This window comes from Papilio machaon, chromosome 9, assembly GCF_912999745.1.
Source record: "Papilio machaon chromosome 9, ilPapMach1.1, whole genome shotgun sequence".
In the NCBI taxonomy this organism is placed as follows: domain Eukaryota; kingdom Metazoa; phylum Arthropoda; class Insecta; order Lepidoptera; family Papilionidae; genus Papilio; species Papilio machaon.
In genome coordinates, this window is record NC_059994.1 from 3137912 (window position 1) to 3160653 (window position 22742).

The 22742-nt window shown below is 30.5% G+C and overlaps 5 protein-coding genes across 7 annotated transcripts; 4 read left to right on the forward strand and 1 right to left on the reverse strand.

Annotated features, from left to right (window-relative positions):
* The first annotated feature begins 349 nt into the window (after positions 1-349).
* On the forward strand, positions 350-4936 carry LOC106718718 (solute carrier family 25 member 40). 3 transcript variants are annotated; one of them, XR_001357385.2, is made up of 10 exons: positions 350-574; positions 1037-1194; positions 1538-1700; positions 2129-2251; positions 2338-2436; positions 2525-2631; positions 3357-3438; positions 3742-3949; positions 4114-4204; positions 4711-4740. XR_001357385.2 is itself a non-coding variant. In XM_014512878.2 (9 exons), exons 1-9 carry the CDS (start codon positions 484-486, stop codon positions 4760-4762), a joined length of 1083 nt encoding a protein of 360 aa, XP_014368364.2. In that variant the 5' UTR covers positions 350-483; the 3' UTR covers positions 4763-4936. The 3 variants fall into 3 exon arrangements, 2 of the variants coding, with proteins under 2 accessions (XP_014368364.2, XP_014368365.2); XM_014512878.2 differs by lacking the exon at positions 4114-4204 and having other exon boundaries at positions 4711-4936; XM_014512879.2 differs by lacking the exon at positions 4114-4204 and having other exon boundaries at positions 3742-3964; positions 4711-4737.
* Positions 4937-5693: 757 nt separating this feature from the next.
* Positions 5694-6126, reverse strand: LOC106718753 (U6 snRNA-associated Sm-like protein LSm8). The gene has a single exon (XM_014512920.2). The coding sequence runs from the start codon at positions 6008-6010 to the stop codon at positions 5720-5722; it is 291 nt and encodes a 96-aa protein (XP_014368406.1). The 5' UTR covers positions 6011-6126; the 3' UTR covers positions 5694-5719.
* A 377-nt stretch (positions 6127-6503) lies between these two features.
* Positions 6504-8270, forward strand: LOC106718757 (putative peptidyl-tRNA hydrolase PTRHD1). The gene is made up of 3 exons (XM_045679212.1): positions 6504-6721; positions 7195-7338; positions 8111-8270. The coding sequence occupies exons 1-3, from the start codon at positions 6533-6535 to the stop codon at positions 8198-8200; spliced, it is 423 nt and encodes a 140-aa protein (XP_045535168.1). The 5' UTR covers positions 6504-6532; the 3' UTR covers positions 8201-8270.
* Positions 8194-10717, forward strand: LOC106718692 (vacuolar protein sorting-associated protein 4). The gene is made up of 2 exons (XM_014512847.2): positions 8194-8272; positions 9232-10717. The coding sequence occupies exon 2, from the start codon at positions 9253-9255 to the stop codon at positions 10567-10569; it is 1317 nt and encodes a 438-aa protein (XP_014368333.1). The 5' UTR covers positions 8194-8272; positions 9232-9252; the 3' UTR covers positions 10570-10717.
* A 2987-nt stretch (positions 10718-13704) lies between these two features.
* Positions 13705-21954, forward strand: LOC106718708 (saccharopine dehydrogenase-like oxidoreductase). The gene is made up of 8 exons (XM_014512866.2): positions 13705-13871; positions 14597-14820; positions 15641-15825; positions 17384-17513; positions 17858-18059; positions 20716-21076; positions 21668-21759; positions 21838-21954. Exons 2-8 carry the CDS (start codon positions 14649-14651, stop codon positions 21950-21952), a joined length of 1257 nt encoding a protein of 418 aa, XP_014368352.2. The 5' UTR covers positions 13705-13871; positions 14597-14648; the 3' UTR covers positions 21953-21954.
* Positions 21955-22742: the final 788 nt, after the last annotated feature.

The following is a 22742-nucleotide window of genomic DNA, read 5'->3' on the forward strand; positions in this document are numbered from 1 at the left end:
TCCTTTATAATACTTTGGTTCCGACTTATTTTTTTCGATGATAATAGAATTTTATCTCTAGTACTAATTTGTGTTTCTATCACAACTATCAACCCCTTCAATCACCGCAAAAATAGTGAAAATTAAAAATACACAAAATAACCTTTCCAGTAGAATATAGTGTCAGCGCACGGACGTCAGAAGTTATCTAAAGGAATGAACACTGTTTAAAATTCCAGACCATTCAACATTGTGGTTGGTTGGTTCGGTATTTTTATTCTTAATATCTAAAAAAATATTTCTAACTTCAAAAAAAAGTTTTTTTGAATTATCAGTTTAAATCTGTAGAAGCTTTTGACATCGCAAATAATTTTTTTACTCTTTGCACAGCACTTACCAAATGTCAAGATTGTGAAATGGAAAACATATGACTTCCGTGAAACTAAATGTAATTAACTATTTGTGCTAAATTTGTGTAAATACAGAAAATAAATTGTGAATACGATGATACGAGAAGATGACCCACAATTTCGTATCACACCAATACAACAAATGGCATCAGCTTGTTCTGGTGCCTTGATAACTTCATTATTCAGTGAGTGTTTATGCCGATATTTAAAATTTTTTAAATAACGTTATTTTATAGGTTACTTATACAATTCTAATTACACAACAATTTCACAACATTCATGACTATGTTTTTATTTTACCTTGACAAAAAACCAAGTACCAAGACAAAAAGTATGAATTTACATATATTTACAATTTCAATGTTGACTTTACGATAAAAAGAATACGCACTTCATAATTAAAAAGAGAAATTCTAAATGATTTATTGGCTTCTTTTTCTATAATTGGCATGGCATGGTTAAGATTGGCATTGACATGGCAAAGAAGTTACTGGTTTACTCAAAATTAAATGCCCACAATACATTTTTCTTTTCTTTTTCTACACATCGCCCAATTTGTCAAATCCTATAAAGTTAAAAATGAGAGTACTGAGAGTCTGCACATATGTATTGCATTTTTCTGTATTTTTTAAATTTGTCTTTTTAAGTGACACCATTGGATGTTGTTAAAATAAGGCTTCAAGCGCAGCAAAAAGCTTTATTATCAAATAAATGTTATTTATATTGCAATGGTTTGATGGAGCACCTCTGTCCTTGTGGTGAAACTGCTTGGATACCTAGACGAGTACACTTTCATGGTACATTTGTAAGTCTTATTTTGTTATATTTTAAATATTCTATAAGTTTGCATGAGTATCGGACAATGATTATTAAATACTTACATACATAATATACTCTAGTTAATAATATATTTTTACAGTTATTAAACACTTATAAATTAATTATTAATTAGTACAATTTGCTGTTAACAGCTTTATTTTTACTTTAAATCATGTTACTTCAAATTGTTCTGTTACTAATTTTAGAATAAGCTTAAAAAAATTATGTGCTTATTTGTAACTATTTTGAATTGGAAATTGTAAATGCAATTGTTTCTACTTTTAGAAATTTAAAGTATTATGTGACATCATACTGATATATTTTCACAGGATGCATTCTACAAGATAGCTAAATTGGAAGGTGTCCCAGCTTTGTGGTCAGGTTTGAGCCCAACCCTTGTATTGGCATTGCCGTGTACAGTAGTATATTTTGTAAGCTATGAACAGCTTCGGTTTAAAACTAAAACTTTATATAATAAATGGACAGACACTAGTAAGTTTTTTCTTATGTAAATAACTTTTACTGACTTTTTAAATGAATCTATCTATATATATAAAAAAAAGTTGTGTTAGTTACACCATTTATAACTCAAGAACGGCTGAATCGATTTGACTGAAAATTGGTGGGCAGGTAGCTTAGAACCATGAAACGGACATAGGATAATTTTTACCTTCTATTTTTTATTCCGCGCGGACGGAGTCGCGGGTAAAAGCTAGTATATATATAAAAGAAAGTTGTCTTAGTTACACCATTTATAACTCAAGAACGGCTGAATCGATTTGACTGAAAATTGGTGGGCAGGTAGCTTAGAACCAGGAAACGGACATAGGATGATTTTTTACTCCGTTTTCTATTTTTTTATTCCGCACGGACGGAGTCGCGGGTAAAAGCTAGTTTCTAATAAATGTTAAAATTTTCAGTGCATCAACCAATGTGGATACCATTATTTGCTGGTGCCACAGCAAGAACTATAGCTGTTACAACATTTAGTCCATTAGAACTTATTAGAACTAAAATGCAATCAAAAAAATTAACATATTCTGGTATGAAAATTTCTTTTAATTGTTTTTATGTTGCTCCAAGAACCTTCACTGTTTCTGGAGTTTCTAATTGTTGTTTTTTTTTTCAGAAATCACCACAGCTTTACGAAAAGTTATTAAGTATGAAGGGTACAGGGGATTGTTTCGTGGTTTAGGTTCGACATTACTTAGGGATGTGCCATTCTCAGGTACCCAACTCCTTTTTATATTACCATTTTTATTTCTAATCTTCTACAAACTATTGAATCGAATTAAATACCAAGCCATTTTTTCCAGGCATATATTGGACAACATTTGAAACAACTAAACGAATATTTAATAAACCAGATTCAGAGAAGAACTCATTTCTCTTTAACTTCTTCTGTGGTTCAGTAGCAGGCAGCGTAAGTACATTATTTATGTAACATATTGATACCATGAAGTTTGCTTCTTTATCACATGTTTTAAAACTTCATGTAATACATACCAATACTTCCCATAAACCTTTTATAGCTTCTGTTAACACTTCATATTGTAGTTGAGAAATTATCAAACCAAGTCTTTACCATTGAGATACTTTGTTACAACTTTTGACCATAATAATGGATGGGTTTACTGTTGGGCCAATATCGACCCAATGGGATTTTTACCTATTTGACTGCTTAATTTTTTTTTATATATAATTATTTATTCTCTTAACTCATAATAAATTAAAAGAAAAACATTTATTTGCAAACATAAATAATTACGAACTGTTTATACTATAACCTATGTACCTTATTTCTGTTTATTTGTAGCTTGGTCCTATCCAAATTTTAATCATGAACAAACTACACACATAATGCTCATAAATTCTAGAATATTTCTTGTAAAACACTGCTTTCTATTTAACTATATGAATACCTAACCTTATTTAAAATGTCAATTCATTTCAAATTCCAAATTTCATAAAATCTCTGAAGAAATTTAATTTTCACATTGTATTGTAACAAAGTATAATAATTTTCAATAAAACTTTTGCAAAGGACTGTTCACAATTAGAATCGATCGAACTGGAACATGAATTCCCATTTGATTGATCAATCAGCCCAATGATTAAGAAAATCCAATGGATGTACATTATTTTCAGATTGCTGCATTCATTACACTACCTTTTGACGTAGTCAAAACACATCAGCAAATAGAACTTGGAGAAAAGGAAATTTATACAGGTGAATATTCATTGAACCAATAAACATGATCGTAATGAGTGCAAAATATTACTTACTTTTTACTAATATTATAAATGCGAATGTTTAGATGGATGGATGGATGTTTGTTTGAAGGTATCTCCGGAACAGCTCAATGGATCTCGATGAAATAAATATGAAGGCAAATTTATCACATAGTTTGCAAATTAAGTTTTCTTTCTAAGTGACCCCGTCCACACGAATAGTTAGCTAGTATATTAAAAGTTATCTTTACTACCCTTTTAAAATGATTACTACTTTTAATGTGTTGTAACATCAAAACAGATGGAAAAATACAGCAGAGAGCCTCGAATATGCAGAATATTGTGAAGAATATTTACAGTAACCATGGCTTTAAAGGCTTGTTCACGGGTTTGTTGCCAAGGATATTCAAAGTAGCACCGGCTTGTGCTATTATGATCGCTACATTTGAATACGGAAAACAATTCTTCCAAAAGTACAACACACAGAAGTATAAAGAATCATTACAAAGGTAAATAAATTTAATGTTAGTATTTTGAACGCAAAATTGACAATTTCGTTGCATGTCTTCCATTTTGTTCCAAAAAAAAGTTTCATTCTTTTCTTTTTGCTTGTTTTTTTTTTGGCACTTTTATTTATTGTTTTTGCATATATGTTTTATAATTTCCATTTCAGAGAAGGGATTGAAGTAACAATAGTAAAAAGTGACTAGCATGAAATTGAACTACACTTATAGTGTAATTGTTTTAATTGGATTTATTGAATGGTATAATATCTTGAAAAACTATGTTTAATTCAAATAGTGTAGTTACTTGCATGCCTTTGTTTCCTAAATAATTAATTTTATAACCAAAAAAGTAATGTAGTGACAATTTAAATAAAAATATGAGTTTGTACATTGAATAATTCATAAGATTTATTTATGGGGTAATTTTGTGCAATAAAAGTATATAATTTTCGTTATTTCTGTTTTGATTTTCGTTTCAACGGAGAAAAAATTATATTTCCACATAAATTTTTACTGTGGGTTAATAATTGTTTTCGGATATTGATTTATTCATTTAAATTTCTAATACTAATTTATGTTAATTCAATTCCCCAAAAATATTACATATTTATTACAATTCTTTGTACATGCCTCAACGTAACATAATTTATGTTAGTTTTGTGGGTTAACTTTCATGTAAATTATAATTGGTGGCCAGAATTAAAAAATTACCTGATACAAATAGATGCATTACTAGTATTTAATTAAAAACTTTTTGTTTGCAGACATCAAGAGATTGTTATAATTGGCAACCATAAAAATAATGACTATTCTTAAAATCAAGAGAATAGATGAAAACGTTGGATGACCAGCTACAGCCAAAAAGTGAACAATGGAATACATTTCAGATGATCAATGAATTAAATTGTTCTTTTCTCAAATTGACAATTACATAGAAATGTCATTAAATGTGATACTAAAATAATTATTTTTAAGACATGTTATCATATCCCACAATAATTTTTTGTTATTTTCATTTTTAATAAACTTTGTCTTATTAAAATTTACTTGAACTAATAGTCTATGGGAACGGAGAACCCATTGAATATAAGAAATACATGAAATTCTCCAAATGTTGCAAAAGATATCGATTTTTTTGGTTGAAATACATACTTAGGTGTTTGTATAATGTCTCTAAATACATTATTATGGAATAGGTTTAAAGCTCATATGAGTGTTAATGGTGTGGTATAGCAGTTTAAATTATAAAATGCTTTCTAATATTTCCTAAGTAGTCAACAATTGATAATGTTTTATTTATATTTGATCATATTTATTTTAGCTGTTTTTTTTCATTTACAGTACTGTAAAGAAACTTGTTAAATAATCTTTTATCACTTCATTATTATGGGTTGATTATTTACTAGTAACTAGATATCCCCTACATATCTGGATTACAATAATTTTGTTAAATTTGTTACTCCTTTTTGTTATGTGGGTAATTTATATAGTACAATTCTGTTTGCATAGATTTGTGAACAATAAATGAAGAAAAAATATATTTATGATTTGGTTTATTTCATGCTCACCCCTAATATATATATTTACTAAATTTACTGTTGGTCAATCAGGTTAGGTGCAGTTACATAAAATCTTTATACTAGGGCTGCTTACATAGACTACAATGGATTTGTTTGTTTCAAAACTAACCAACAAACTAAATAACTAAAAAAAGTTAAAATGAAACTCATATTTAAAATAACTTACTTTATTGACATCTTAACTCTATTTATATTAGTGAACAATAGCTCCTAAAGGTTCTGCTTTGATATTCCCAAGGTCCAATCGACTATCTATTGATTCATCTATTTGTCCGACAATTGCTACATTGTCGCCTCGAATTATATGGAGGCCAAGAACTACTTGAGCTACACCTGTCGATGAAGAAAACACTCTCTCATGAGACTCATCCAAAATAATGTTTATCGTCTGATCAAAACCCTTCAATGTGCCAATGAAGTTACGCCCGTCGGAGGTTATCACCGAGACTGTTTGATTAATATAGCTTTCTAATCCTGATGCCATGTTGTATTTTTTATTCACTAGTCGAAGATTATAAATATTATTTCATTGATATTATTTTGACCAGTTTTAGCGGCAGTTTTCACAAACAGTGTTTTGTCAAAAGTTTAACTGTCAAAGTCAAAGCAATGCTGTGCTATGCTACGTGCGAAAAGATTTAAAAGATGCAAACATAAAACAATAAACCCGCAATCGTACAAATATAATTTTATAGCGCTAGAGTTACACAAAAATATTGCACGATTTAAACATAATTTTAGAACTTGTTATTATTTGTAAACAAACTAGAGAAATGTTTTATATGGACAGTTACAATACAACTTATTACCGAAACTATATTTTTCAAGCGTGTAACAAAAACGTTTTTTAACATCAATCGCTGTTTACATCATTGATATTATGACAGCTGACATTTGGCCATCTCATGTTACTTCGAATTTGAATGTAGGTATCTTAAACTTTGAAAATTAAATAAAACTACACTACGACTTTCCAAGCTGTTTATATTCGTTGGTCGCTGATAAAATGTCAACTACTATTGTACAATATATTTTGCTCCGGAGCGATTTATTAAAAGATTTAGGTTGGTCAGTGGGATCATTAGTAGCACAAGCATGCCATGCTTCTTCTGCAGTGTTACATTTATTTAAAGATGATGAATATACTGTAAAATATTTAAATGATCTAGATAATATGCATAAAGTAGTACTAGAAGTGAGTATCAAAACTTAATATTAAAACGATAAGTTTATTGATAGTGGCACCATGGGATTTTGGCTCCATGTTAGGCAGATGTGTAAGATTTAACTTCAAAATATTTGAAAACTATGTGACTACAATTTTATACACTCCTATAATTTATCTTGCAGTTCAACCTTGCAGTCATATAGCAATAACTCTCTCAAAAATGTGATGGCATATGTGCCTAATTTAATTATAACATTAGTAATTTAATTATAGTCTAACCATGTGATTAGTTGTGTATATAGATACTGGGTAAGGTTTTGAAATTGTACTTTTTACCACCTGTAAAAACCACAGATGTAGAAGTAAATTACTATAATAAATAAAAAGTAAGAACATCTATATATTAAAGGATAAATAACATATACACTGCTTTATAATTTAAACCTATAACATGTCAATTTACAGTACATTTTCTAATAATTAATAAACCTATTTTTCAGGTTCCTAATGAAGAAACATTGAGGAAAATAGCAGAAAAATTAAAGGAAAATTCAATCGATCACAAATTGTGGATTGAACAGCCTGAAAATATCCCTACATGTTTAGCATTTAAGCCATATCCTAAAGAAGAAATAAAAAAATATGTAGGCAAATTTAAGTTGTATAAAACAACATTAAATTAAGTCAAATTAATTTAATAAAATTTCTGACATACATTTAAATAGTTATTCAGTGGAAGCATAAATATTTATAATATTTTCTAATTATTTTTGCCTTACACTGATATTATGAATTTATGTTGATATATGTAAAATGTCTTACTAATATTATAAATGTGAACGTTAAGAACATTCTTTTTTTATTCATATATTTTTTTTAATTAGCGGGCGATAGCTAGTAAGATAAATTTGAAATAATGAATATTAAAACTATTTTGACTTTTTTATTTTTATCACATCTCCCTTCATTTGATCAAGTTATGGGTTATGACAATAATGTATAATTTGCGGATAAAAAATATTTCACCGTATAGGTGTTGACAAGGGTGCTCTGTGACATGAAGAGAAATGAATATACCGTTCATAAGAACTTTCCTACAAATATAAGTACATCTCTAGCTATCTAGCACATCGAGTCGCCAATGGACGGTCAAGTCTCTTCTCGTCGTTCACGCTTGAACGCTGTGCTTGATCCGCGGTTGGTGGGTGTTTATAACGAACGTTTCATTTATAAGTAAAAATAAAGTACTTAGATTTTTTACATATGCTAAAAATAATCACGAAACAATATTACAAAGTTATTAACTTAGAGGAATTACTTCTATTAATTACAAGTAATAAGCTGTAAATTATTTTTGCAACAACACATTACAAGAAAGTATTTCTTAAAATTCATGTCGAATTTTCAAAATTTTAGATGGCAACAATAAACAAAACTAATGAGCTAATGACAGAAGAAGAGAAGCAAACAATTGTAGAATTCGTAGAAACTGTAATAAAATTGTGATGAAAAGTAAGAGTTATTTGTAATTTGAATTTTTGTGTACTGCAAAGTATAGTGCTTATAATCACCTAATTGGTAAGTTAAAGAATCAAGTTATTGTAAGCTATGACGTAGTGTTGTAAATATGTCATCTTGTATCCCTGTGCTCAGTATGTCGATAATTTAAGTGCCTGCCTTCTCAATTCGACAAATGTTATGCAGTGACTGGTCAATAACATTATACGAACCCTAAGTAGAAATGTGTAAAGTCAAAAGAAATCATAAATCAGCGTATGTTGCTATAAATCTCAATGAGTCATTTTCCTCTTAAACATACCTTTTTTGACTAATCGAGAACTATTAATATATTGGAAATTGGCTGTTTTAAAAGTTGGTATAGTTAATAAAAACCAAAAATGAAGTAAATTCTTATCGTAAATAATTTCAAAAATTATTTTCTATACTTGACCATGAAATCAAAAACAAGTGAAAAAGTAAAAATCTTTTGTCAGATTTTGTATGGAAAAGTATGAAAAAAACAGAGCCAGAATATAATATCATATTAAATAACAATTCAGAATGTGCTGTACCCAAGAGACAAGTCTTGTATCATTGATTAACATGTAACAAATATTTAAGTCTCTAAGAAATGTAAAAGATTTAATACACATTACTCACACAACTAGTGGTAGTGCATAAGTAGTGGTTTAATAAATTCATAACTAAAAATGGTGTACAAGAAGCCATATTTGGAAAAAACATTGGATTGAAATTAACATAATAACCTACTTAAACTCCTTAAGTCTTCCATTGCCGCCATGCATTGCATCAAGTTAATATTTTAGTGCCAACTAACAAAAATTACAATTATTTAGTATTTTGTTCTCTATACTCTCTGCAGAAAGACCTATATGAAAACATACTGTCCCTGTCATTCTTATTGAAAAAAACAGTGATGACAATATTTTTTGGTTTTCTATAGGTATTTGGGAGGTGGATACTGGTCTACTACACACTCAGCTTTTGTTTTATATCAATTATCTATTAATTTTCAGATTAACAACTAAAACTGAAGAATGGCATCATCTAATACATTACAAAAAGCAATTGACCTGGTAACAAAGGCAACTGAAGAAGATAAGAATAAAAATTATGAGGAAGCACTAAGACTCTATGAACATGGGGTGGAATACTTCCTTCATGCTGTAAAGTATGAAGCGCAAGGTGAAAAAGCTAAAGAGAGCATTCGAGCAAAATGTTTACAATATCTGGATAGAGCAGAGAAATTGAAAGAATATCTGAAGAAAGACCGGAAGAAGAAGCCAGTTAAAGATGGAGAGTCTAAGAGCGAAGATAAGAAGAGTGATAGCGATAGTGACTCTGATGATCCAGAAAAAAAGAAACTGCAAGGGAAACTTGAGGGTGCCATAGTTGTGGAAAAGCCACATGTAAAATGGAGTGATGTTGCTGGCTTAGAAGGAGCAAAGGAAGCATTGAAAGAAGCTGTTATTTTACCCATTAAATTTCCCCACCTATTCACAGGCAAAAGGATACCTTGGAAAGGTATTTTACTATTTGGTCCACCTGGTACTGGTAAATCATATTTAGCCAAAGCTGTTGCTACAGAAGCAAACAACTCTACATTCTTCTCTGTTTCATCATCTGACCTTGTTTCCAAATGGCTTGGTGAATCAGAGAAATTAGTGAGGAATTTATTTGAGCTTGCTCGACAACATAAACCGAGCATCATTTTCATAGATGAAATTGATTCTCTTTGTTCTTCACGTTCTGACAATGAGTCTGAGTCAGCTAGGAGGATCAAGACAGAGTTTCTTGTTCAAATGCAAGGTGTTGGCAATGATATGGATGGTATATTGGTACTTGGAGCTACGAATATACCTTGGGTCCTTGATGCTGCTATTAGAAGGCGTTTTGAGAAGCGTATATACATCGCTCTACCAGAAGAACATGCTCGTTTGGTTATGTTTAAGTTGCATCTCGGAAACACAAGACATCAGTTGTCCGAGCAAGATATGAAGGTTTTAGCTACAAAGACAGAAGGTTATTCGGGAGCTGATATAAGTATTGTTGTTCGTGATGCTCTGATGCAACCAGTACGTAAAGTCCAATCGGCCACTCACTTTAAGAAAATTTCTGGACCAAGTCCAATTGATCCTAACGTGATTGTTCATGATTTGCTGACTCCGTGTTCTCCTGGTGATCCGGGGGCGATGGAAATGACATGGATGGAAGTACCGAGTGACAAGTTGGGTGAACCACCGGTGACAATGTCTGATATGTTGAGATCTCTTGCTACTTCTAAACCTACTGTCAATGATGATGACATGATCAAACTTAAGAAGTTCATGGAAGATTTTGGTCAAGAGGGCTAAATGAATTAGTTCATATACATTTTTGTTGTGATTAAATACATGATTCACTATTTCATGATCTTAGAGTTAGACCATGGGTCTCCAAAGCCTGTCAGTGATAATAAAATGCACAGGCTAAAAAATGAAACCTGAATTTGAACTAGATCTTTTTATTTTCATTATAATTTCAAATATAATTATGTATACTTAAAGTATTTAAATTGAATTATTATAAATACATCACATCTCAAATAAATATATTTTCTGCTTTGTCTTTGTTTCTTTATGTGTTGCCAGAAAGTATTAGGTAATGGTTTTTATGATAAAGTCTATGGTCAATATTAAGTATTTAAGTTTGGAGACCCTATTTATATGTAATAATAAATGTGATTATTCCTGGAATAATATACAATGAACAATTAAAATCGTAACCCTTTCAGATTTTACTAATCTAATATTGGTACAGATTAGCTTGAAAAAAAAATGCTGTTTCGAAAAAAAGTTTGGCATAAGGCAACCTTTGGCTCATGATGTTGATTTAAATAGGAAAATGTTGTTAAGGATAATAGGTATTTAAGTCTTTGCCTCAGACTTTGCTGCAGTGATTTAGTCTAGAGTATATTATTTCATGACAAGGTATTAAATTTACAGAACATAATTTAACATCAATCAATATTTTTTAAGAAATATAATGTAACATTATTTTCTTTACTGGCTTTGCATGTTATTCAATTCACACGCCTATAATGTATTATTAATAGTTAAATAAATTTTATAAATAATTAAAGAAAATATTTCTTTCGATAAAATTAAAACTCTTACGAAAAATACATAATGAAGATTGTACACCATTTACTGTGTGACAAGTTCTGAAGACTTTCTCAGAACAAAAAGTAATGGCTAACTTACAGTAACTAATTATAAAGAAAATTATTCACGCCATAAATATTGAAGTTTATTGCTTTTAGAATAAATATTGTTGATTAAAAGTATTAAATATATTTATAAAAATCCAGATAAGATATGTACGTTTATAATATCTTCCTAAAACCGTCTAAATTTTGAAAGAATTTAAACGTTTTGAACGAATAACCGTGGTTTTCTGAGACCATAATCTCCAATATTGTTCTCTATTTTGTCAAAGATGGTCTCAAAAACCCACGGTTATTGTTACACTATTGTTTTACCAGTAGACAGTTGTACTCTTAGGTAGTCCATATGGAAACGCTCGTTTGTGTGCGTAAACTATAGAGGCAATAGGATTGCAACAATGCAGTTACACAAGCTCGAGTGTAAACTATTATCAATAACAAATATGCTTTGCAGGCATTCATTTAATAAAACGCCTTTATGCAAATCAACAGCAAATCAAAATCTAAACACCTTGTACCATAGATTATAGATAGATAGATACCGTTTCGTTTTTAGTTTTTTACTGCCTAACCCCGCAGGTCATATTTGAAACAATGTCTTTGATTTTTGTAACGCGAATAATAAAAAAAATTCCCACATATTTATTCGATCATATTTTAAGATAATTTATGTTTATGAATGATTGTACGAGTTTCTTATTATTACATGCTTTGTGTTTATGTCCTTAAATAAAGAATTTCCGCTCATTTGATAATTTATATTATAACTTTTAGTTTGTTTTTAATTTAATTGTTTTTAAATACATTTGAGATTGGACCTGATTCTTTTTCTTAAAATGTCCGATTTTCATTTTCTTTAATTTAGCGTATTGTTAGTATCTAATAACAAAAATTTAACATTTACATTTATAAAATTACAAAAATTCATGCAATATTACAAATTGAAACTTGTAAATGTACTTTATACATTGATACAGGGTTACGTTTATGTTCAATATTCGTAGCCTATAAATAATTCGGCCTCTGTCATTATTATAACTAACAAATATTATGTAAAATAAGTGTATTCATGTATTATATTCTTAATATAAATATTCTATGTATATAAATGTTTGAAATTTATTATTCAAGATTTCTCAAAAGCCCGATCGTTGACTAAAGATCAATCATTAGCTTATTATATATGTTAAAGATTAGAGGTCGTCTATTAATAACGTGACGTTCTTTTAGAAATGTTTTTAAATCCTATCTCATGATATGTGGTGAGACTAGATTACCCCCACCCCCTGTACTTAAAATATATTTTTTTTAAAATTTACATCACAAATAAAAAAATAAAAACACGTGATATTTTAGACCACAGTCCCTCCGTGTGATATTTCGTGATTTTACCGGAACATTTCGTGCCTCATGTGATTAATAGACGAACCCTTGGCGTAGATCTAAATACACATTTTTTGTATCACACAATTTATCGTTCCACGCAATTTTATTTTTATATCTTAATAAGGAAATAAATAGTTTTCAGTAATATAATTGTTTGTTTTAACTATATGCTAAGAAAAAATATTTCTCCTACACACTTATAACCTATAATTTGAAAAACACTCAATTTGACATTGGAAAGCTTTATCAGAATAATGGGACTAACAAAAATTGTATTGTATCCAGGGCTGGATCAACCTGGGGACGCTTTACTTTTAGGAACGTCGGACTTATTTCCGCGGGCACCCACTATTGTTAAGGCGGCCCTGGTTGTATTTGTTCTTAAAAACAAATACTTAAACATTAGAGAAAAACGATCATGTAACATTAGGAAAAACCTTCCTTCAATGGCGGGTGATTAACAAACAATGGACACGATTTTCTCATATTACAAAGCTATGAAGGTCATCTCTAGTTGTCGAATTATGACTGTATGAATTTTTTTAAACCTTTTTAACAAAACTTTAAGTACAATAATTCATCATATACACAAAATTAAAATTTGGTAACACGTAATAACACAAAGTACGTAAAATTTTTCGTAATTCTTTATTTATTGAAGTTTTTTAAACAATAAACGAATTTTAGCAGCCATACAAAAAAGTGAAATCCTAGTTTTATTACGCTTATTTCTTTATTCGATTACTGACTGTATGAGTTCGTTATGTTAATATATGTAGGTACAATACAATACAGAGACGTGGTGAATACTACGCAAGTTATAAAACATGTTATGAATATCGAAGTAGAAAACGTATTTAGTAGAACTACATTTTGCATTACTGCATTGTATCAAGTGATGAACAGTCGTCCACATAAAAAGGAAACTTCTTTTGTTGTGTAATTTTATACTCATTGATTAGAAGCATTTAAAAGTGATTATGTGCTTAGAATGAAATATGAGTGGAGTGTAATTTGTGCGCTAAGTACGTACGTAATTGGATGCGATTCTGTAGGAATTTAGAAGTAAGTATTGTAATTAATTCTAATTTTTTTCAATTTCTCTCGCCCTTGTCTAAGAGCGGAGTTGGTGGCTCGCTTGGTGTTTGGTCATGGTCCAATGGGTCCTCCAGAAGGAAGTGATTTGGGGAGACTTGACTTCTAGAACATAACTTGAAGGTATAGCAATAGCTTTATGAAATATTATTCTATTTTTTACATTAAAAAAGAAGCATGTTATTTTGTTGAGTAACTGCAACAGATTATGTAGATGGCATTGGTTCATTACCATTCAGGGGTGTCATAATGTAAAAACGGCGTTTTTTTTTTCCTTTTTTTTTCGCTTGCCGAGTATAATCAATTTGAAGGCTTTTTTAAGTGTAGGTATGTAGTAAAGAGAAAAGGTATTCATTTCATATCTGCTTTCATTTGGTTTGCCACTCGTAGATCAAATTCGACGAAATTTAAAACTCTTTAGGGCCGCTAAATTCGTCAATCTTACCGGCAACATGATAACAATATTATGTTATAAAAGCTTTTTTAAATGTGCAAGGGTCAATTTATTATTTAAGTTTCACATTTGCAAATCTTTCATAAATATATAAAATATACATAACAGTTAAAATTTAGTTATGATCGCCGACCCTAATTCACAGAAACGATTATTTGACCTTGTTTTCGTCGAAGGGCAACAACTTTAAAACCTGCATGATTCTATATAAGCTGTTTGTTTATGTTTTATATGTTTTTAGATATCAAGAGCATAGCTGTGCGGTATATAATAGTTATGTAACTTCGGATAAAATGGATAAAGTGGATATAATAGTTATCGGTGCTACAGGTTTCACGGGGAAACATGTTGTTCAACAGTTGGCAGCGTTTAAGAAACATGACACATATAAAACAATAACTTGGGGCATATCTGGCAGATCGAAGGAGAAAGTGAATAATTTGTTGTCTGAGATTGAAGAATATGGTGTGTATAGATGACAGCAGAAGGTTTGCCGATTACTCCCCCTTCCCACTTCCACTGACTGTTTTTACTTTTTTTTTTTTAGTTATTTGTTTGTAATAGTTAGTCGTCATTCATTAAAAACTAACACAACGTAATAAACTACCTCATTATAACAGCTTTTTTTATTTACCATTTTTTCTCTTAGTCTTTGTGACACCTATGGGAAAAAACTGTTGGGTAACTTCGAGCGAGATTATTTTATTTTAGTTTTATGTAAAGTATATACAAATAGAATTTATTGTAACGCCAATTTTTGTTACATTTTTTTGTCAACCCTACTGACCATCGACGCGTGACGTCATGAGGTCATCGGCAAAACTTCTGCGCACGAATAATATTATAAATTAGATTAAGAATAATGAATAATGCACTTGGTTTTACTCTATTTAATTGTTACTTAAAACATATTTACTAAACGACCACTTTAATAATTTAAAGTATGATTCAAATTGCACAAAGAAATGTTTTTCACAAATTTTAACTTTTATTAAACTTGTTAATGCGTATTTAATATTATTATATCATTAATATTAATTTAGCACAAATGGTAATTGGAATAGTAGTTTAGTGTGATGTCAGTCTCATCGCGACTTTTTGGAATCTTAAAGGTTTAGTTAATTTGAGACTGGGGTCAAAGATCCGCTGATTTACATATCTGTTACTAGGCCTTGTCAACCACGCTGGCCTAGATAATACGACTAAATACAAATAGTATCACGATGTTTATTTCTAGATAATTCATTATTGACTAACTATATACATTATGATTTCTTTATTTTAGATGTTGACGTAACCAAAATTCTTACAATAATAAGTGACGTCAAAGATGACAGCATTTGTAATGTAACGAATAGGGCTAGAATTATTATAAATTGTACGGGACCCAATACTTTACTAAGCGAATACATAGTGAAAGCGTGTGTACACACTGGAACACATTATGTGGATATATCGGCAGAATTGTACGTAAGTAGATTGTTATTATTACCCTTCATTTTTTAAAGTGATTTACTACTATACCCTAACTCGGTATAAATTGCAATTTACGGGCAAAACAATGTCCAATTTTAGTAATAAAAATCACCTCTTGTAATTTTATAAACATTTTAATGTAATCTTGAAACGGAATTGCTTTTTATTAAGACTGTTTTTTTGACTTTTGTAATTCTCTCTCTGTCTCTTTACTTTTAAATCGCCATTTAGTGTTACAGCTTATATTTTTAATCATGAAAATTGATAAACTCGCCTCATGTTATATATATAAAATTCTCGTTTTACAATGTTAGTTACCATACTCCTTCGAAACGGCTTGACCGATTTTTATGAAATTTTATATACATATTCAGTAGGTCTCAGAATCGGCTACTATCTATTTTCCATACGCCTAAGTAATAAGGGTTGTCCACCCTTAACTTTTTTTTTAATTTTTGGATAAAATTTACAGAAGGAATTCCCTGGAAATAAATAACAACCTTTGCCGGGTTAGTTTATAATTTTTTAAAACAAATAGATGAAGGTTTAATAATTTTTTTCTTGGATACATCTGTAATGTAATCTTTACTAATGTAAGCGGTTCTTTTGTAACCATAACGTTGTAATGTTTCTAAACGAGCTAGCACATTAGCTGGAGTGTTTTCGGCAATTCTTAATATACGATTTACATTTTTTCTTTTCAAATGTAAATCTGATTTACTTTATATTTGACGTGATGTATTCGGAGGTTTTTAAACGTTGTTTATTTATTTATCTATACGGCATTTAAAAAATTAGTGGTAAAAGGAACTTTAAAGAAAATAATTTGATAATTAGTAAATACTTTTTTTAATCTTCTTATTCTTCGTGTTTAAAAATTAATGCAGTGAATAACAGTGAAAGGTTATCCCGGGAGATGTCCGATTCATGTCTATTACGGGATTTTTCTTCCCCGCTGGGCTAGGGAGTCATATTTCTGGCTTGTTATTTGTTTCGTTTCTTCCCAGGTGTAACATTTTTCAATTGTTGATCGTATCGTCTACTTTATTATTCCGTTGTTTGTTTACGATTACGGAAATGTTTTATTGCCGCTGGAATTTTTATTTGCGGTTTGGTATTTTTTTTGCTACACATTCTATGTTGCGTATTATCCATTATCCATATATTTATATTTAACTTTTTATTATGAAATAATTTTAAGGATATCGTGAATTATTAATTCTTTTAAGTGTCAAATTTAAGTAGTAAAATTTCTAAAACACCAAATGCGCCGCACCTCAATCAACTATGGGTTCCATTGTTTTGCGAACATTAAATTCATTTTAAAGCATTCTATACTTTCGTTATATTTTTAAGTTACATTACCTTTGATACCCTTGAATACCATCCCTCCTTACGTTTTGTGATCAAGTGGTGACATGATCGAAAGATGTTATGGGCTCATTTAGTAAATACTTATTCAACCCACTATTGAAAGTTCTGACGTCATGTTTGATCGAATCTTTAAATTTAGAATGTGTGGTTTAAATTAATGGTTTTAAAACGTTTCCAGCACATGTTGAATGTGTACAGAGCGTACCACAAACGGGCAGAAGAGGCGGGCGTGCTAATAGTACCGAGTTGTGGTTTTGCATCCATACCAACTTCTACAGGGCTTATACTGTTGGATAGACATTTTAAAGGTAAATTTAATTTAAACAATTGCACGTGTTGGGATTAGTACAAATAATAAACTGATCAATTTTTGATACTGTTAGATTATAAACTAACTTAGTTCACATTCTAACGGAGAGATGCACAAGTTCTCTTTAATGAACCGTTATTACCCTGTTCGAATTTATTCCTTTAATATATTTTAGAAAATAATGTTCGTTTGTCGTCGTTCTTAGTAAAAATCAGTAGTAATATGAATCATAAACTTTTATTTTAGGTCTATGTCACCTATATTCTCACCCTTTGCCAAAAATACACTTAGGGCCTCCCTTAGCGCCCAATTTCTGACTTTTGAGTTAATTAATGATTTCAGGATCGTTGCATACCGCCGAATGTTACGTCGAATTGCACATACCTAGAGAATGTTACTACGGCGGTAGGAATAAAACACTTGTACATTACGGTACTTGGGAGGCTTTTGTATTTGAAATGGCAAATATGAAGAAGTATAAAGATTTGAAGAAAAAAACATTTCCTGAAGTGGCTAGTGAATCTGTACCGAGGGAAATAAAAAAGTAAGTATATTTTAAAATTTTATTAATAGTCTCAAATACTTATGTGGCCGCATTATGCTATTAACTTTAACTGGATCAAATATCACGTTAATCTTTTTCCTTAAAATATATTACAAAGTGTTCGCTTTACGTAATACTACGAGTACAATGATAAAAAAGTATTTTTATAATACACGTGAACAATATTAAATAAATAATTATTTATTGAGTAAATAAAGTATTAAAAGAAGTTATAATAAGAGAGGGCAATAAAATTCGCTGTACATAAATTTTAGCGGTATTTTTGTAAGCAACAGAGCAGTTGGTCTTTTCGTCCACTAGCCATTTGACAGTAGCAGGAATTGATTTTCCTACAATCTTTTTAGCACTACTTCCTTTTTAACTTCATTTGTGTTTATAATAAAAATTTGTACCCGTGTCCATAATCAATACAGCCCTCTGCAACAATTCCCAGGTAAAAAATTTATCCTTCAGTCTTAAGTAGAGATTTTGTTTAAGAGTTAACTTTTTCTCAATTGAAATCCTTAAAGTTAGAAACTAAACTAATTACAAAAGCAATTGCTGTTGGGGTTTCAAATTTGCCAATGTTGCAAGAATATCAAACCCATCACTTGCTGCGTCTGACATGTTACTGGTATATCGTCTTGAACTTTGAATTTTACTCCTTTGTACCCGTGTCTTGTACCGGAACTGTCAACTTTATTTTTGCGTAAATGTTGTTTATTTTCATTATAAACATATTTAATTATAATGTATAAACTTAACGGTATTGTATTTTTGGCTTACATCGTATCTTACTAATATTACGAGTATAAATGTAAAAGTTTAGGTGGATGTTTGTTGGAAGGTATCTTTTGAACGGTTGCACAACTTGAGCGGTTGCGGTATGAAATGTTGGATATATGGGACAAAATAGTACACAGTCTGGAAGAACACGTAGGCTACTTGTTTTTTTTTAATTCCTCGGGAATGAAGTCGCGGGCGACAGCTAGTCGGAAGTCTTTTCTAAAAAAAGATAGTGAAGGGATAGCTTTATGCAGTGTTTGAGTGTTTAACATTTGGGAACACATTTTTTGCTTACCCATTCTGTGGCGTATTGTTGGTATTCCATAACTTTGCATATTGGATTAAAGGCAATAAAACTTGTATAGGTAAAGTAGAGACAAAAAGTAATGTTTGCGAGATGAAATTTCAGGAAATTTTTAAAATTTCATGAGCAACGCACGATGTGATTAACGGATTATTTTTAAGCCCTTCGAAAAAGAAATTTCAATATTATCATCGTAGTTATTGCTTTCCCACATGATACCATACGTATCATCTAATTTAAAACATTATAAATATTTGAAAATTAGGCTTCCGACACCATATTCATCAGGCGAAACGCGTAATTACTTCCACTTCACGCCTGTCTTCTGTGTGGTCGTGGTATTTCACCGGTCGACCCTGCCCATTCGTGCACCCAACAAACATTGTTGTTGCGGGATTTACCACTGTCAAATATAGTTTTTGCGCAAAATATATCTGTGCAAAATTTAGTTTTTGCGCTTTAAAAGTCATCGTATTATGTATGTATTCACAATTTAACTTGACATATGTCGCGGCCAACAAAACTCCAAACGTCAAGGAAAATATTCAACGGTTAAAACAAAGGTCGTCTCTATGTTTGTGGACTACCTTTTTGAATTACGATATTTGCTTTTATACTTATTTATTTTATGTTCCTGTGATTATTGTATTAGTATTTTTAATAAAGTGTTTATCAGAACAAACATTTTTCGAACTGTTTGCATACATCCGATTTCCGAGTTATTTATTGTTTTGAAATAACCACAGCTGTAACCAAATTTACGAATAACGTTACTTAGATCGTTAAGATTAGAAAGTTATATTTTAAGAAATTATCTTAGATAAAGTAAAGGCTATTATTTAACTTTATTTATTTTTAGATCTTAAATTATTGGTATGTCGATGTCAGAATTGAGTGAAACTCAACCTCGAGATCATAATTTCCGTTTCGGAATTGCGTATTGAGAGTACAAACGTGACATGCCTTCGTCTCGTATTAGTTATTGATGTTTCCCGCCGGTTGGTTTGCATCAAATTCATATTCTGTATTACAAAACGATATTTAACACAAATTACAAAAGATAATACATGTATAAGTCACCTGGCCTTGTCTGTATTAAAACCTTCTCCAGAATCTCATTACAAATACATCTGAAGAGGCATTCTATATAATTTACTTCTATGTACTGCTTTATGAAAATGTATATAAGGTAAGAGTAAAATGGCAATGGTTATGAATTTATAATGTAAAATTTTGCGATGCGGAAAACAGATCGAACTTAAAAATCGGCACCGAGAATAATAATTGCACAGTTTTTTCTTGACGGTCATCATTAATTATAAATATTATATTATTTCTTCATAAATAACCTTATTGCGATACGAAAAAACGGATCGATCTGAAAATACGAAACGGTGAACTATTTAATTGCACAATTTATCCATTAATTATTACTTATTATTTATATATTATATTATTTATTTATTTATATAACAAATTACATTTCAGTTTTTATATAATTAAAGAAAATTTATGAAATCATAAATTAGATAATTACAAATTATTTTATTCAATGCTTTGTTACAGATCATTTTTCCATAAACACGAAAGAAGATGGTGGTTCCCTTATCCAGGGCCGGACTATGAAGTTGACTCTATGGCTCAGATTTATTTTCAAGAAAAAAGAGGAAAAAAACCAATACATTTCAGGGCTTACACTACAATGCCATTATGCATTCACTTTTTAATTATCCCTTTAGTTTTCATCGCATATTTTCTATGTAAACTGAAATGTTTTAGAAACTTAATGTGGAAGCATCCTGGCTTCTTTTCGTTTGGTTTAATGTCACACAAGGGGCCATCGGAAAAACTGAAGAATGATCTGAAATACACGTTCACACTGATAGGAAAAGGAAACGATCCAACTGCGAAAGAACACATTGTAAAGGTAATGCATATTATGTATAGGTATGCTTATAAACTAAAGTATTAAATCTTTGATAAATGCTGCTAATAATGTTGCTATGTCTGACTAGTTCCCAAAGCGAATCACAAATTAATAATGGCGACAAATCGTAGTCTTCATCATTTCACTTTACGTTCTCATCGAGAGGCTCGGAGCCTAAGTTAGGGGTGGCTAGGCAACCACGCTGGCCCAGTGCGGGTTGGTTGACATCACACGTCTTTGAATTTCTTCTCAAATACTCGCAGGTTGCGTCATGATATTTTCCTTCACCGTCAGAACTGCGAATAAATGTACCTACATAATATGTAAATTGAAAATTGAAACACACATAGCGGGATTCGAACCCAGGACCTGCAGATTACAAGTCAAGTGCTTAACCCCTAAGCCACCGACGCTCTAAACGACAAATGCTGTTTCTGATTTAAATAAATGACAAGTTTCTTTGTACCTAAATCATTAATTAGATTGTGATAAAACTTTGGACATGTTTCTTAAAGATGTGATATTATGAGATAATTTAAGTACTCGTATATTAAGCTACATGTTTTTATAAAAATTATCTTTCAATTTCAGATAACAGGATCTGATCCGGCTTACAAGTCTACTGCGACGACCGCCCTCTTCTCTGCAGTGACAATATTATTAGAGGGATCTAAAATACCAAAGTAATCACATAATATTTTACAGACAAGACGGTTTAAATTAAGACCACTTTGTCTTAAAATGTTTTTTTTCTATTTCAGAGGTGGTGTGCTAATGCCAGAGAGTGCTTTTTACGAAACAGATATAGTAGAGCGTTTAAAAAGCAATGGAATTAATTACGAAATTGTAGATAATCGATCTAATGGCAATACGTAATATGGAAATAAATAAATATTATTATAAAATAAAGTTGTTATTTCAGGTCAATGACAATGTTTACTTTGTATGTTAATTAAATGTTATTATATAATTTCAGTTTTATTTACTTTAAGCGAAACGAAAATAGACACTGGATTCCGTTTCATCATACCCATTCATTACGTAATAATTCCTTAACTTCAAAAGAATTGTATGTGGAAAACCCTTGGACATTTTTCTTCTTATTTTGATGAGCCTTTGAATATTGCGACATTGAAAGCGTTACAAATTATAATGTTATACAATTTACTTTATTAGTTTAGTAGGCGAAGGTGGCTCATATAAGGTCATCAGTAACACTGTTATTCATAACCGTGCGATTCCATTGCCTTAACTTGTATTAAATTATATCGTTGTCTCTATTTGTTCAAAGTTATGAAAGGGATAAAAATATGTTTGACACAAGTATTTCAACAGTGAAAATCCACGCTAAGTATCTGTAACAAGCCAATAGGTTGCAGATATAAATACAGATCGTTCAACAAAAGAAAAAAAGATTCATTTTATAGCAGGGCGACTTTAGTAGGTCACATGTGACATGTATCAATTTCAGCTTCATACTCATTATGACGTCCTTTAAAACATCTATTTATGTGAATGAATCGATTCGGACTTCAAACATAAGTCGAACGTTGATATGACATATCCATATTTATCGTTCGATTTTTTGTGTAACATCCTTAGTGTTTAAAAAGAAAAAGAGTCCACTGACGTAACATTGTAACGACGTGCGATTGACATGATTATA

Coding starts and splice junctions, on each gene's coding strand:
- LOC106718718 (XM_014512878.2), top strand. CDS start 484: ATGATACGAGAAGATGACCCACAATTTCGTATCACACCAATACAACAA. Junction 1,701..2,128: donor TAATAAATGGACAGACACTA/GTAAGTTTTTTC, acceptor TAAAATTTTCAG/TGCATCAACCAATGTGGATA. Junction 2,252..2,337: donor AAAAAAATTAACATATTCTG/GTATGAAAATTT, acceptor TTTTTTTTTCAG/AAATCACCACAGCTTTACGA.
- LOC106718753 (XM_014512920.2), bottom strand. CDS start 6,010: ATGGCATCAGGATTAGAAAGCTATATTAATCAAACAGTCTCGGTGATA.
- LOC106718757 (XM_045679212.1), top strand. CDS start 6,533: ATGTCAACTACTATTGTACAATATATTTTGCTCCGGAGCGATTTATTA. Junction 6,722..7,194: donor TGCATAAAGTAGTACTAGAA/GTGAGTATCAAA, acceptor CCTATTTTTCAG/GTTCCTAATGAAGAAACATT. Junction 7,339..8,110: donor AAGAAGAAATAAAAAAATAT/GTAGGCAAATTT, acceptor TCAAAATTTTAG/ATGGCAACAATAAACAAAAC.
- LOC106718692 (XM_014512847.2), top strand. CDS start 9,253: ATGGCATCATCTAATACATTACAAAAAGCAATTGACCTGGTAACAAAG.
- LOC106718708 (XM_014512866.2), top strand. CDS start 14,649: ATGGATAAAGTGGATATAATAGTTATCGGTGCTACAGGTTTCACGGGG. Junction 15,826..17,383: donor ATATATCGGCAGAATTGTAC/GTAAGTAGATTG, acceptor AAACGTTTCCAG/CACATGTTGAATGTGTACAG. Junction 18,060..20,715: donor GTACCGAGGGAAATAAAAAA/GTAAGTATATTT, acceptor GCTTTGTTACAG/ATCATTTTTCCATAAACACG.